The 13,905-nt window shown below is 54.4% G+C and overlaps 1 protein-coding gene across 1 annotated transcript in view; it reads right to left on the bottom strand.

Annotated features, from left to right (window-relative positions):
• LOC148135698 (ankyrin-1-like) overlaps positions 1–9,236 on the bottom strand; it is a 234,830-nt gene extending 225,594 nt beyond the window's left edge. Inside the window, exon 1 of the mRNA XM_087984302.1 lies at positions 8,949–9,236. Coding sequence (XP_087840428.1) covers positions 8,949–9,074 — 126 coding nt within the window. The 5' untranslated portion in view covers positions 9,075–9,236. The remainder of the gene's footprint in view (positions 1–8,948) is intronic.
• Positions 9,237–13,905: the final 4,669 nt, after the last annotated feature.

Below are 13,905 nucleotides of genomic sequence, written 5' to 3'. Positions count from 1 at the left end.
TACTCCAGTGAGAGACAGTGTGTTTGCATGTGTGTGACCCAGTACCCCAGTGAGAGTCATTGTGTGTGTGGGACCCCGTACCCCAGTAGGAGACAGTGTGTGTGACCCAGTACCCCAGTGAGAGTCACTGTGTGTGTGGGACCCCGTACTACAGTGAGAGACAGTGTGCGTGAGTGTGTGTGACCCAGTACCCCAGTGAGAGTCATTGTGTGTGTGGGACCCCGTACCCCAGTATGAGACAGTGTGTGTGCGTGTGTGTGACCCAGTACCCCAGTGAGAGTCATTGTGTGTGTGGGACCCCGTACCCCAGTAGGAGACAGTGTGTGTGACCCAGTACCCCAGTGAGAGTCACTGTGTGTGTGGGACCCCGTACCCCAGTGAGAGACAGTGTGTGCATGTGTGTGACCCAGTACCCTAGTCAGAGTCATTGTGTGTGTGGGACCCCGTACCCCAGTAGGAGACAGTGTGTGTGACCCAGTACGCCAGTGAGAGACACTGTGTGTGTGGGACCCCGTACCCCAGTGAGAGACAGTGTGTGTGACCCAGTACCCCAGTGAGAGTCACGGTGTGTGTGGGACCCCATGCCCCAGTGAGCGACATTGTATGTGAGTGTGAGGGACCCGTACCCCAGTGAGAGACAGTGTGTGTGAGGGACCCATACTCCAGTGAAGGTCAGTGTGTGTGAGGGACCCGTACCCCAGTGAGAGACAGTGTGTGTGAGGGACCCATACCCCAGTGAGAGTCAGTGTGTGTGAGGGACCCGTACCCCAGTGAGAGACAGTGTGTGTGCGTGTGTGTGACCCCGTACCCCAATGAGTCAGTGTATGTGTGTGTGAGGGACCCATACCCCAGTGAAGGTCAGTGTGTGTGTTTGATCCCGTACTCCAGTGAGAGACAGTGTGTGTGTGGGACCCCATACATCAGTGAGAGTCAGTGTGTGTGGGACTCCATACCCCAGTGAGAGACAGTCTGTGTGCATGTGTGTGACCCAGTACCCTAGTGAGAGTCAGTCTGTGTGCATGTGTGAGACCCCATACCCCAGTGAGAGACAGTGTGTGTCCGTGTGTGGGACCCTGTACCCTAGTGAGAGACAGTGTGTGTGCATGTGTGTGACCCTGTACCCCAGTGAGAGACAGTGTGTGTGTGGGACCCCGTACCCCAGTGAGAGACAGTGTGTGTGCGTGTGTGTGACCCTGTACCCCAGTGAGAGACAGTGTGTGTGGGATCCCATGCCCCAGTGTGAGTCATTGTATGTGAGTGTGAGGGACCCGTACCCCAGTGAGAGACAGTGTATATGTGTGTGAGGGACCTGTACCTCAGTGAAGGTCAGTGTGTATGAGGGATCCGTACCCCAGTGAGAGACAGTGTATGTGACCCCGTACCCCAATGAGAGTCAGTGTGAGTGTAGCACCCCCTACCTCATTGAGAGACAGTCACTGTGTGTGTGGGACTCCATACCCCAGTGAGAGACAGTCTGTGTGCATGTGTGGGACCCCGTACCCCAGTGAGAGACAGTGTGTGTGCGTGTGTGTGACCCAGTACCCCCAGTGAGAGTCACTGTGTGTGTGGGACCCCGTATCCCAGTGAGAGACAGTGTGTGTGACCCAGTACCTCAGTGAGAGTCACGGTGTGTGTGGGACCCCATGCCCCAGTGAGAGTCAGTGTGTGTGAGTGTGAGGGACCCGTACCCCAGTGAGAGACAGTGTGTGTGAGGGACCCATACTCCAGTGAATGTCAGTGTGTGTGAGGGACCCGTACCCCAGTGAGAGACAGTGTGTGTGCGTGTGTGTGACCCAGTACCCCAGTGAGAGTCACTGTGTGTGTGGGACCCCATGCCCCAGTGAGAGTCAGTGTGTGTGAGTGTAAGGGACCTGTACCCCAGTGAGAGTCAGTGTATGTGTGTGTGAGGGACCTGTACCCCGGTGAGAGACAGTGTGTGTGAGGGACCTGAACCCCAGTGAGAGACAGTGTGTGTGAGGGACCCATACCCCAGTGAGAGACATTGTGTTTGCGTATGTGTGACCCCGTATCCCAATGAGAGTCAGTGTATGTGTGTGCGAGGGACCCGTACCCCAGTGAGAGACAGTGTGTGTGAGGGACCCATACCCCAGTGAGAGACAGTGTGTGTGCGTGTGTGTGACCCCGTACCCCAATGAGAGTCTGTGTATGTGTGTGTGAGGGACCTGTACCCCAGTGAGAGACAGTGTGTGTGAGGGACCCATACCCCAGTGAAGGTCAGTGTGTGTGTGTATGTGAGGGACCCATACCCCAGTGAGAGTCAGTGTGTGTGAGGGACCCATACCCCAGTGAGAGACAGTATGTGTGCGTGTGTGTGACCCCGTACCCCAATGAGAATCAGTGTATGTGTGTGTGAGGGACCTGTACCCCAGTGAGAGTCAGTGTGTGTGAGGGACCCGTATCCCAGTGAGAGTCAGTGTGTGTGAGGGACCCGTATCCCAGTGAGAGACAGTGTGTGTGTGAGGGACCCGTACCCCAGTGAGAGTCAGTGTGTGTGAGTGACCCGTACCCCAGTGAGAGACAGTGTGTGTGTGTGTGTGTGACCCCGTACCCCAATGAGAGTCAGTGTATGTGTGTGAGGGACCTGTACCCCAGTGAGAGACAGTGTGTGTGAGGGACCCGTACCCCAGTGAGAGACAGTGTGTGTGCGTGTGTGTGACCCCGTACCCCAATGAGAGTCAGTGTATGTGTGTGTGAGGGACCTGTACCCCAGTGAGAGACAGTGTGTGTGAGGGACCCATACCCCAGTGAGAGACAGTGTGTGTGTGTGAGGGACCCATACCGCAGTGAGAGACAGTGTGTGTGTGTGAGGGACCCATACCGCAGTGAGAGTCAGTGTGTGTGAGGGACCCATACCCCAGTGAGAGACAGTGTGTGTGAGGGACCCATACCCCAGTGAGAGACAGTGTGTGTGAGGGACCCATACCCCAGTGAGAGACAGTGTGTGTGTGACCCCGTACCCCAATGAGAGTCAGTGTATGTGTGTGTGAGGGACCTGTATCCCAGTGAGAGTCAGTGTGTGTGAGGGACCCATACTCCAGTGAGAGTCAGTGTGTGTGAGGGACCCGTACCCCAGTGAGAGACAGTGTGTGTGCGTGTGTGACCCCGTACCCCAATGAGAGTCAGTGTATGTGTGTGTGAGGGACTGTACCCCAGTGAGAGACAGTGTGTGTGAGGGACCCATACCCCAGTGAGAGACAGTGTGTGTCGTGTGTGTGACCCCGTACCCCAATGAGAGTCAGTGTATGTGTGTGTGAGGGACCTGTACCCCAGTGAGAGTCAGTGTGTGTGAGGGACCCGTACCCCAGTGAGAGACAGTGTGTGTGTGACCCCGTACCCCAGTGAGAGACAGTGTGTGTGCGTGAGTGTGACCCAGTACCCCAGTGAGAGACTGTGTGTGTGCGTGTGTGTGACCCAGTACCCCAGTGAGAGACACTGTGTGTGTGGGACCCCGTACCCCAGTGAGAGAAAGTGTGTGTGCGTGTGTGTGACCCAGTACCCCAGTGAGAGTCGTTGTGTGTGTGGAACCCCGTACCCCAGTAGGAGACAGTGTGTGTGACCCAGTACCCCAGTGAGAGTCATTGTGTGTGTGGGTCCCCGTACCCCAGTGAGAGACAGTGTGTGTGAGGGACCCATACTCCAGTGAAGGTCAGTGTGTGTGAGGGACCCGTACCCCAGTGAGAGACAGTGTGTGTGAGGGACCCATACCCCAGTGAAGGTCTGTGTGTGTGAGGGACCCGTACCCCAGTGAGAGACAGTGTGTGTGTGTGACCCCGGACCCCAATGAGAGTCAGTGTATGTGTGTGTGAGGGACCCATACCCCAGTGAACGTCAGTGTGTGTGTGTGACCCCGGACCCCAGTGAGAGTCAGTGTGTGTGTCGCACCCCCTACCTCAGTGAGAGACAGTCACTGTGTGTGTGGGACTGCATACCCCAGTGAGAGACAGTGTGTGTGAGGGACCCATCCCCCAGTGAGAGTCAGTGTTTGTGAGGGACCCGTACACCAGTGAGAGACAGTGTGTGTGACCCCGTACCCCAATGAGAATCAGTGTATGTGTGTGTGAGGGACCTGTACCCCAGTGAGAGTCAGTGTGTGTGAGGGACCCATACTCCAGTGAAGGTCAGTGTGTGTGAGGGACCTGTACCCCAGTGAGAGACAGTGTGTGTGAGGGACCCATGCCCCAGTGAGAGACAGTGTGTGTGACCCCGTACCCCAATGAGAGTCAGTGTATGTGTGTGTGAGGGACCCATACCCCAGTGAAGGTCAGTGTGTGTGTGTGTGTGTGTGAGGGACCCATACCCCAGTGAGAGTCAGTGTGTGTGAGGGACCCATACCCCAGTGAGAGACAGTATGTGTGCGTGTGTGTGACCCCGTACCCCAATGAGAATCAGTATATGTGTGTGTGAGGGACCTGTACCCCAGTGAGAGTCAGTGTGTGTGAGTGACCCATACTCCAGTGAAGGTCAGTGTGTGTGAGGGACCCGTACCCCAGTGAGAGACAGTGTGTGTGACCCAGTACCCCAGTGAGAGTCATTGTGTGTGTGGGTCCCCGTACCCCAGTGAGAGACAGTGTGTGTGAGTGACCCATACTCCAGTGAAGGTCAGTGTGTGTGAGGGACCCGTACCCCAGTGAGAGACAGTGTGTGTGAGGGACCCATATTCCAGTGAGAGTCAGTGTGTGTGAGGGTCCCGTACCCCAGTAGGAGACAGTGTGTGTGCGTGTGTGTGACCCCGTACCCCAATGAGAGTCTGTGTATGTGTGTGTGAGGGACCTGTACCCCAGTGAGAGACAGTGTGTGTGAGGGACCCATACCCCAGTGAGAGTCAGTGTGTGTGAGGGACCTGTACCCCAGTGAGAGACAGTGTGTGTGAGGGACCCATACCCCAGTGAAGGTCAGTGTGTGTGTGTATGTGAGGGACCCATACCCCAGTGAGAGTCAGTGTGTGTGAGGGACCCATACCCCAGTGAGAGACAGTATGTGTGCGTGTGTGTGACCCCGTACCCCAATGAGAATCAGTGTATGTGTGTGTGAGGGACCTGTACCCCAGTGAGAGTCAGTGTGTGTGAGGGACCCATACTCCAGTGAAGGTCAGTGTGTGTGAGGGACCTGTACCCCAGTGAGAGACAGTGTGTGTGAGGGACCCATGCCCCAGTGAGAGACAGTGTGTGTGACCCCGTACCCCAATGAGAGTCAGTGTATGTGTGTGTGAGGGACCTGTACCCCAGTGAGAGTCAGTGTGTGTGAGGGACCTGTACCCCAGTGAGAGTCAGTGTGTGTGAGGGACCCGTACCCCAGTGAGAGACAGTGTGTGTGAGGGACCCATACTCCAGTGAAGGTCAGTGTGTGTGAGGGACCCGTACCCCAGTGAGAGACAGTGTGTGTGTGTGTGTGAGACCCCGTACCCCAATGAGTCAGTGTATGTGTGTGTGAGGGACCCGTACCCCAGTGAGAGACAGTGTGTGTGACCCCGTACCCCAATGAGTCAGTGTATGTGTGTGTGAGGGACCTGTGCCCCACTGAGAGTCAGTGTTCATTCAGCTTCCTGTGTGTTCGGCGGTGAGACAAGGCAACGCACCCTCACAAACATTATAACTTGCATCCTTTCCTCACAAGTAATTGCCAGCCATCTTACAGTTCCCCAACTTCGTAGTCCCCTTATCATTAAACAGAGAAAGTGGAGAAGCTTGGGCTGTTCTGTCTAGGGCAGAGAAGGTGAAGGCGAGATATGATCAGTATTGTGAAGAGATCATGTTTCCCCTGGCAGGAAGATTAATAACCAGAAAACACAGATGCAGGGGACCAGGGAGAAGACAGAGGTTTTGTTTTGCTGCAGTCCAGTTTCTGATCTGTAATATGTATGAGTGGTGGAAACAGATCTTCAAAGAGGACACTGATTCTAATGTGAAACAGGTGAGTGTGCAGGTCACTGGGGAACAAGTCAGGGGTTGGGTAGAGGGTCCTCCAATCCCAATGGTTTTCTCCTGTGGTGCTTGCTTCCTGGAGGGGGGAATCCAGGAAGGGATCAAGTCCACAAGAGGGTCAGGTACTGATTGTGGACAGAGCCTTCGAGCTGTTTGAGAGAGAAGAGAGACCCATAGGTCTCTCCCACAATACGCAGCTCTCACTTGGAACCGAACCCGCTGCTCATCTGGAATATAACCTCATTCCCTCGAAAGGTTGGTGCCCATCAACTGGATGCTTTCCCTGGCAACACAGATCCTGCCCACCTTGCTCCCTCACTTCAGGCCACTAAGATGAGGAAAACACGCGCGCGCACACACACACACACACAGACACAGACACACACACAAAACTGATCGTGAGTTGAAACAGACTCTCGACAATCTCACTGTCATGTCTTTACAGGTGAACAATTCATGTCAATAACAACTAAATCACTCACAAAGGGTCATGTCCACTACCATCAGGAGAATATACATGACCACATCACCTCCCAGAAAAAGACATTACTTCAGTCAGACTTGATGACCACTGTAGATAAGCAAGGTCGCCTATTTGCTCGCTCAAGCGCAGCTTAAAGCCACCAATCCTCAACAATTGCTTTGACCTTGATGGGGCAGCAGTATCTGGGGAGTGTGACTATGGGAGGAAGGACGGGTCAGCTGCCAGTGAAGCCTGGGAGGGAGAGGCCAAAGGGCAGTCCAGCACACCCTGCTGGACAGCTGTCAGCCAAGTAACGACTCCAGGCTCACTCATCGCAATGGGTCAACACTCCCGTTTCCAACTTCATCACCTCTGAAACCTCAGGCTGCTGATGCTGCTACTGCTTTGCTCACCACCCAACCTCCACTGGGGCTGGTGAGCTTTCTAACAAACCGATCATCAGACATTTGGTGGAACACAGTCACACTCTGAGATGTGTCCAGTCAACACAACAGCAGCTCTAATCTTCACGAATCATCTTCACAACAACACAGAGAAACAAACTGGCATTTCTGTGAGAACTGAAATACACTGGGTAAGATGGACTAACATATAGATTACACAAGTTTTGATTATCACAAATATCTGTGTCAAACTGCTCAGTATGTTGGGTCAGCCGAACAAGGTTCTGTTGAACCAAAGAACTGCAGTTCAGCACAAAACTGTCTCAAAACTGCAGTTGCTGTGCATCAGAAACAAAGACACAAATTGCTGCCAAGGTTCTGAGGAAGGGTCACTCTTCACAAAACGTAAACTCTGAATCCACCCCACATGATGCTGCCAGACCTGCTGAGCTTTTCCAGCACTTTCTGTTATTAATCAGTGTTTAGGAGGGAAACCGCAGACTCAACATCGGGTGTTGTGTCACTGTATGATGTAGCTAACACATTTCACAATCATGTTGAAAACGCATCTCTGCTTTATGCTGTGATTAGGACTCGGGTTTGATGATTTACAAGCCTTTGGAAGCAAAGACGAGCACAATGCTCAAACCTTGACACTTTGCTTGAGCTGCCCCAGTTAATTATGGTGCATCACACCCAAGTCAGGGTGTGTGGGCAGCACACCTCTCGAAACCGGCGGCAATCCGAGTCCTAGCTCTGAATCTCCGCTCAAAGCGCCATCTGAACAGTTGCAAACAGCAGTTTGAAGCTGAAGGAGGGTCACACTGCAGGAAGTGAGGCTCCTGTCTAACCTGCAGCATCAAATTCATTCATCATCACAGAGCCCAATTCATAGTCAGCAAACCTTCAGTACTACAAACACACGTGTTGTTTCAAACACGATAGTGCTCTATCGCCTTTCAGAAAGCCAAACACTGAGACATGAAGCTTGCACCATTTCCAAAATAAATCTCTGTCAAGTGTCCTTCCGTACATGGTGGGAGGGTTTGGACAGAGTCTGTTGAAACTAGGCCCAGCAGAGCTAGCACACACACAAACTGCCTGACTTCATTCGATGTTGACATTTTTCTTCTGTTTAAAACTGCTTTGACAAGTGCAGTTGTGGAGAGATGTCCAAACTTTCCAGGTGAACTAATGAGAGTGTGAATGTGAGTCGACACAGCTTTCAGCACCAATGCAGCTGTCTCATCACTGGCACAGGCTGGAGTAAATCATTAACTCTTCAAGCCCGTGTCCAAACTGCAGCCCAGTGCTGGGTCTAAAGTCACCACACACTGCTCAGCCCGCTCCACAGCGAGTGGGTGGGTGTGAGACAGAGAGAGGGAGAGAGAAAGGGAGAGGAGGAGAGAGAGAGGGAGTGAGAGAGAGAATGTGAGAAAGTAGAAGAGATTGTGTCTGAGTAAGAGAGGATGTCTGTGAGTGAGAAAGTGAGTGAGCCACTGAGTGAGTGTATAAGAGAGAGTGTGTGTATGCATGTGTGAGAGAGATTGAGGGTGATAGAAAGACTGTGTGAGATAGAGTGTATGAGAGAGAACATCTATGTGACTGTGTGCATGTGTGTGTGCGATAGACTGTGTGTCAGAGTGAGTGTGTGTCTGTGTCAGTGAGTTTGTGTGTGTCAGTGAGTGAGTGTGTGGGAGAAATAGAGAGAGAAAGAGAGAGTGTGTGTGACAGAGAGAGACAGTAAGAGTGTACATTGCAGCCTTGATCTGATTCTCAGTGAATGCTGCCTGTTCTCTATCTGCAACGGGTGTGTGTCTGGTGGGGGGGGGGGGGGGGGGGGGAGAGGGGTGTGTACTGGGATGTCCCTGTCCTCCCCTGCCCAGGCCAGGTTGAGTGGTGCAAGGTGCCTGTACATTGTGAGTGGAACTGACCTGGACACATGCCCGTCACGGCTCAGTGCAGAGGCTAACCTCCCCCTCCCCTCTCTCTGTCTCTGTCCCTATCCGTGTGCTCCCCAGCCCCTGGGGCTCCAACTTCCGCAGACAACTTCATGCAGCAGGGCTCTGGGCTGGTGAACATGCAGGAGGCGGGGGAGAGACAGGGAAGCAGCAGCCTCCCCCACCTGCCTCTACCTACCTTCCTCTTACGCTCCCGGGAACGGTTCCTCCGCTTTCTCTTCTCCTCCTCCTTCTTCTCCTGCTCCAGCTGCGCCTGAGCTTCCACATCTTTGATCTTCTTTAACTGTTTGGCAGCTTGGGCCATGACAGAATCCTGTTACACACATAAACAGACACACTGGGAGGAGAGATGCTGCTGCAGGCCAGCTGCTGGGTGGGTGGGAAGCAGGCAGACAGTTCTCTCTCTCTCTCTCTCTCCTTGTCTGTCTGTCTGTGTGTGTGTGTGTGAGAGAGAGAGATGTGTTCAGCCTCCAAGCTGCAGTGTTCATCTCCGGAGCTGACACATCCAAGCTCCACTCAGCAGCCAAGGGCGGCAGCTATACAATATCCAGGCTCCAACACCCATCCCCATGGCACATGGACGGATGGGACTCTCTCTCTGTGTGTGTGTGTTGTTTGGAAGCGCCGATCTGGCCCCAGCTATGAGGGGTGGACTGGAACCCAGCACAAAGCCTGGGAGGTGAGGATACCCCTCACCCACCCTCCCCAACAGGAACCTGGGGCTATTGAGAAAGGGCAGGGGCACATTGCCAAGTCAGGCTGCCCTATCCCGTTGCCCCAATTCCCACCCCCCACCTCCGGGCTGCTGCTATCTTTCTGCAGTTGAATGGACTTGCCCCTGCAGTGATGCTGATGCAGAGAAAAAATTACCAACTCTCTCTCTCTCTCACTCACTCAGTCAGTCCCTCTCCGTCAGCAGGAGGGAAGCTTCTCCCCTGGTCCCCAGTGCAGGGTAAAAACCAGCTCCTTTTCGCCTGGCTAACTCCCCAACAGCCACTGCAGAGTTATTCACAAACTGTCCTCCAATGAAGGGGGAGGTGGGGTAGGGGTGGGGAGGGGGGCTTGTTCAAGGAGACTGGTGCTGCTCCAGCACACAGACACAGACACACATCCATCCACACACACACCACAGCAGGACCCCAGATGAGAAAGTCAACTGCTCAACCAGAGAAAAAGCAAGTGTACACTCCTGGGGGACTGACTCAGGGCCTCGAACGAGGTACATGGTGTCTGTGTAGCTGTCTGTGTGTGTGTGTCTGTGGTGTGGGTGTTGGTTATCAATGAACCCTCTCCCTGTCCTCCTGGTTATCACTGAACACTCTCCCTCTCCCTGCCCCCCTGGTTATCACTGAACCCTCTCCCTGTCCTCCTGGTTATCACTGAACCCTCTCCCTCTCCCTGTCCCCCTGGTTATCACTGAACACTCTCCCTCTCCCTGTCCCCCTGGTTATCACTGAACACTCTCCCTCTCCCTGCCCCCCTGGTTATCACTGAACCCTCTCCCTGTCCTCCTGGTTATCACTGAACCCTCTCCCTCTCCCTGTCCCCCTGGTTATCACTGAACACTCTCCCTCTCCCTGTCCCCCTGGTTATCACTGAACACTCTCCCTCTCCCTGTCCCCCTGGTTATCACTGAACACTCTCCCTCTCCCTGTCCCCCTGGTTCTCACTGAATCCTCTCCCTCTCCCTGTCCCCCTGGTTCTCACTGAACCCTCTCCCTGTCCCCCTGGTTCTCACTGAACCCTCTCCCTGTCCCCCTGGTTATCACTGAACCCTCTCCCTCTCCCCCCGGTTATCACTGAACCCTCTCCCTGTCCTCCTGGTTATCACTGAACCCTCTCCCTGTCCTCCTGGTTATCACTGAACACTCTCCCTCTCCCTGTCCCCCTGGTTCTCACTGAACCCTCTCCCTGTCCTCCTGGTTATCACTGAACCCTCTCCCTCTCCCTGTCCTCCTGGTTATCACTGAACACTCTCCCACTCCCTGTCCCCCTGGTTATCACTAAACCCTCTCCCTGTCCCCCTGGTTATCACTGAACCCTCTCCCTGTCCCCCTGGTTATCACTGAACCCTCTCCCTGTCCCCCCGGTTATCACTGAACCCTCTCCCTCTCCTCCTGGTCATCACTGAACCCTCTCCCTGTCCCCCTGGTTATCACTGAACCCTCACCCTCTCCCTGTCCTCCTGGTTATCACTGAACCCTCTCCCTGTCCCCCTGGTTATCACTGAACCCTCACCCTTTCCCTGTCCTCCTGGTTATCACTGAACACTCTCCCACTCCCTGTCCTCCTGGTTATCACTGAACCCTCTCCCTATCCCTGTCCCCCTGGTTATCACTGAACCATCTCCCTGTCCTCCTGGTTATCACTGAACCCTCTCCCTGTCCTCCTGGTTATCACTGAACCCTCTCCCTCTCCCTGGTTATCACTGAACCCTCTCCCTGTCCTCCTGGTTATCACTGAACCCTCTCCCTGTCCCCATGGTTATCACTGAACCCTCTCCCTGTCCCCCTGGTTATCACTGAACCCTCTCCCTCTCCCTGGTTATCACTGAACCCTCTCCCTGTCCTCCTGGTTATCACTGAACCCTCTCCCTGTCCCCCCGGTTATCACTGAACCCTCTCCCTGTCCTCCTGGTTATCACTGAACCATCTCCCTGTCCACCTGGTTATCACTGAACCCTCTCCCTGTCCCCCTGGTTATCACTGAACCATCTCCCTGTCCACCTGGTTATCACTGAACCCTCTCGCTGTCCCCCTGGTTATCACTGAACCCTCTCCCTCTCCCTGTCCCCCTGGTTATCACTGAACCCTCTACCTCTCCCTGTCCTCCTGGTTATCACTGAACCCTCTCCCTGTCCCCCTGTCCTCCTGGTTATCACTGAACCCTCTCCCTGTCCTCCTGGTTATCACTAAACCCTCTCCCTGTCCCCCTGGTTATCACTGAACCCTCTCCCTGTCCCCCTGGTTATCACTGAACCCTCTGGCTGTCCTCCTGGTTATCACTAATCACTCTCCCTGTCCTCCTGGTTATCACTGAACCCTCTTCCTGTCCTGCCGGTTATCACTAAACCCACTCCCTGTCCTCCTGGTTATCACTAAACCCTCTCCCTGTCCCCCTGGTTATCACTGAACCCTCTCCCTGTACCCCCGGTTATCACTAAACCCTCTGCCTCTCCCTGACCTTCTGGTTATCACGAAAACTCTCTCCCTGTCCCCCTGGTTATCACTGAACCCTCTCCCTGTCCCCCTGGTTATCACTGAACCCTCTCCCTCTCCCTGTCCCCCTGGTTCTCACTGAACCCTCTCCCTGTCCCCCCGGTTATCACTGAACCCTCTCCCTGTCCCACTGGTTATCACTGAACCCTCTCCCTGTGCATGTCCCCCTGGTTATCACTGAACCCTCTCCCTGTGCCCCTGGTTATCATTGAACCCTCTCGCTGTCCTCCCGGTTATCACTGAACCCTCTCCCTGTCCCCCCTGGTTATCACTGAACCCTCTCCCTCTCCCCCTGGTTATCACTGAACCATCTCCCTGTCCTCCTGGTTATCACTAAACCCTCTCCCTCTCCCTGTCCCCCTGGTTATCTCTGAACCCTCTCCCTGACCCCCTGGTTATCACTGAACCCTCTGCCTGTCCTCCTGGTTATCACTAATCCCTCTCCCTATCCTCCTGGTTATCACTAAACCCTCTCCCTGTCCCCCTGGTTATCACTGAACCCTCTCCCTGTCCCCCCCGGTTATCACTGAACCCTCTCCCTGTCCCCCTGGTTATAACTGAAAACTCTCCCTGTCCCTGTCCCCCTCGTTATCACTGAACCATCTCCCTGTCCTCCTGGTTATCACTAAACCCTCTCCCTCTCCCTGTCCCCCTGGTTATCACTGAACCCTCTCCCTGACCCCCTGGTTATCACTGAACCCTCTGCCTGTCCTCCTGGTTATCACTAATCCCTCTTCCTGTCCAGCCGGTTATCACTGAACCCACTCCCTGTCCTCCTGGTTATCACTAAACCCTCTCCCTGTCCCCCTGGTTATCACTGAACCCTCTCCCTGTCTTCCTGGTTATCACTGAACCCTCTCCCTGTCCCCCCGGTTATCACTGAACCCTCTACTTGTCCTCCTGGTTATCATTAAACCCTCTCCCTCTCCCTGTCCTTCTGGTTATCACTAAACCCTCTCCCTGTCCCCTGGTTATCACTGAACCCTCTCCCTGTCCCCCTGGTTATCACTGAACCCTCTACCTCTCTCTGTCCCCCTGGTTATCACTAAACCCTCTCCCTGTCCCCCTGGTTTTCACTGAACCCTCTCCCTGTCCCCCTGGTTATCACTGAACCCTCTCCCTGTCCCCCTGGTTATCATTGAACCCTCTCCCTCTCCCTGTCCCCCTGGTTATCACTGAACCCTCTCCCTGTCCCCCTGGTTATCACTGAACCCTCACCCTCTCCCTGTCCCCTTGGTTACCACTGAACCCTCTCCCTGTCCTCCTGGTTATCACTGAACCCTCTCGCTGTCCTCCCGGTTATCACTGAACCCTCTCCCTGTTCCCCTGGTTATCACTGAACCCTCTCCCTGTCCTCGTGGTTATCACTGAACCCTCTCCCTGTCCTCCTGCTTATCACTGAACACTCTCCCTGTCCCCCTAGTTATCACTGAACCCTCTCCCTGTCCTCCTGCTTATCACTGAACCCTCTCCCTATCCCCCTGGTTATCACTGAACACTCTCCCTGTCCTCCTGGTTATCACTGAACCCTCTCCCTGTCCTCCTGGTTATCACTGGACCCTCTCCCTCTCCCTGTACTCCTGGTTATCACTGAACCCTCTCCCTCTCTCTGTCCCCCTGGTTATCACTGAACCCTCTCCCTGTCCTCCTGGTTATCACTGAACCATCTCCCAGTGCCCCCTGCTTATCAATGAACCCTCTCCCTCACCCCTGGTTATCACTGAACCCTCTCCCTGTCCCCCTGGTTATCACTGAACCCTCTCCCTCTCCCTGGTTATCACTGAACCCTCTCCCTGTCCTCCTGGTTATCACTGGACCCTCTCCCTCTCCCTGTCCCCCTGGTTATCACTGAACCCTCTCCCTCTCCCTGGTTATCACTGAACCCTCTCCCTCTCTCTGTCCCCCTGGTTATCACTG

Source organism: Chiloscyllium plagiosum, unplaced genomic scaffold, assembly GCF_037043375.1.
Source record: "Chiloscyllium plagiosum isolate Xiang-an unplaced genomic scaffold, Cpla_swu_hap1 HiC_scaffold_48, whole genome shotgun sequence".
NCBI classification, from domain to species: Eukaryota; Metazoa; Chordata; class Chondrichthyes; order Orectolobiformes; family Hemiscylliidae; genus Chiloscyllium; species Chiloscyllium plagiosum.
Note: the sequence above shows the minus strand (reverse complement) of the source record. Positions and strands in the feature narration are given on the sequence as shown.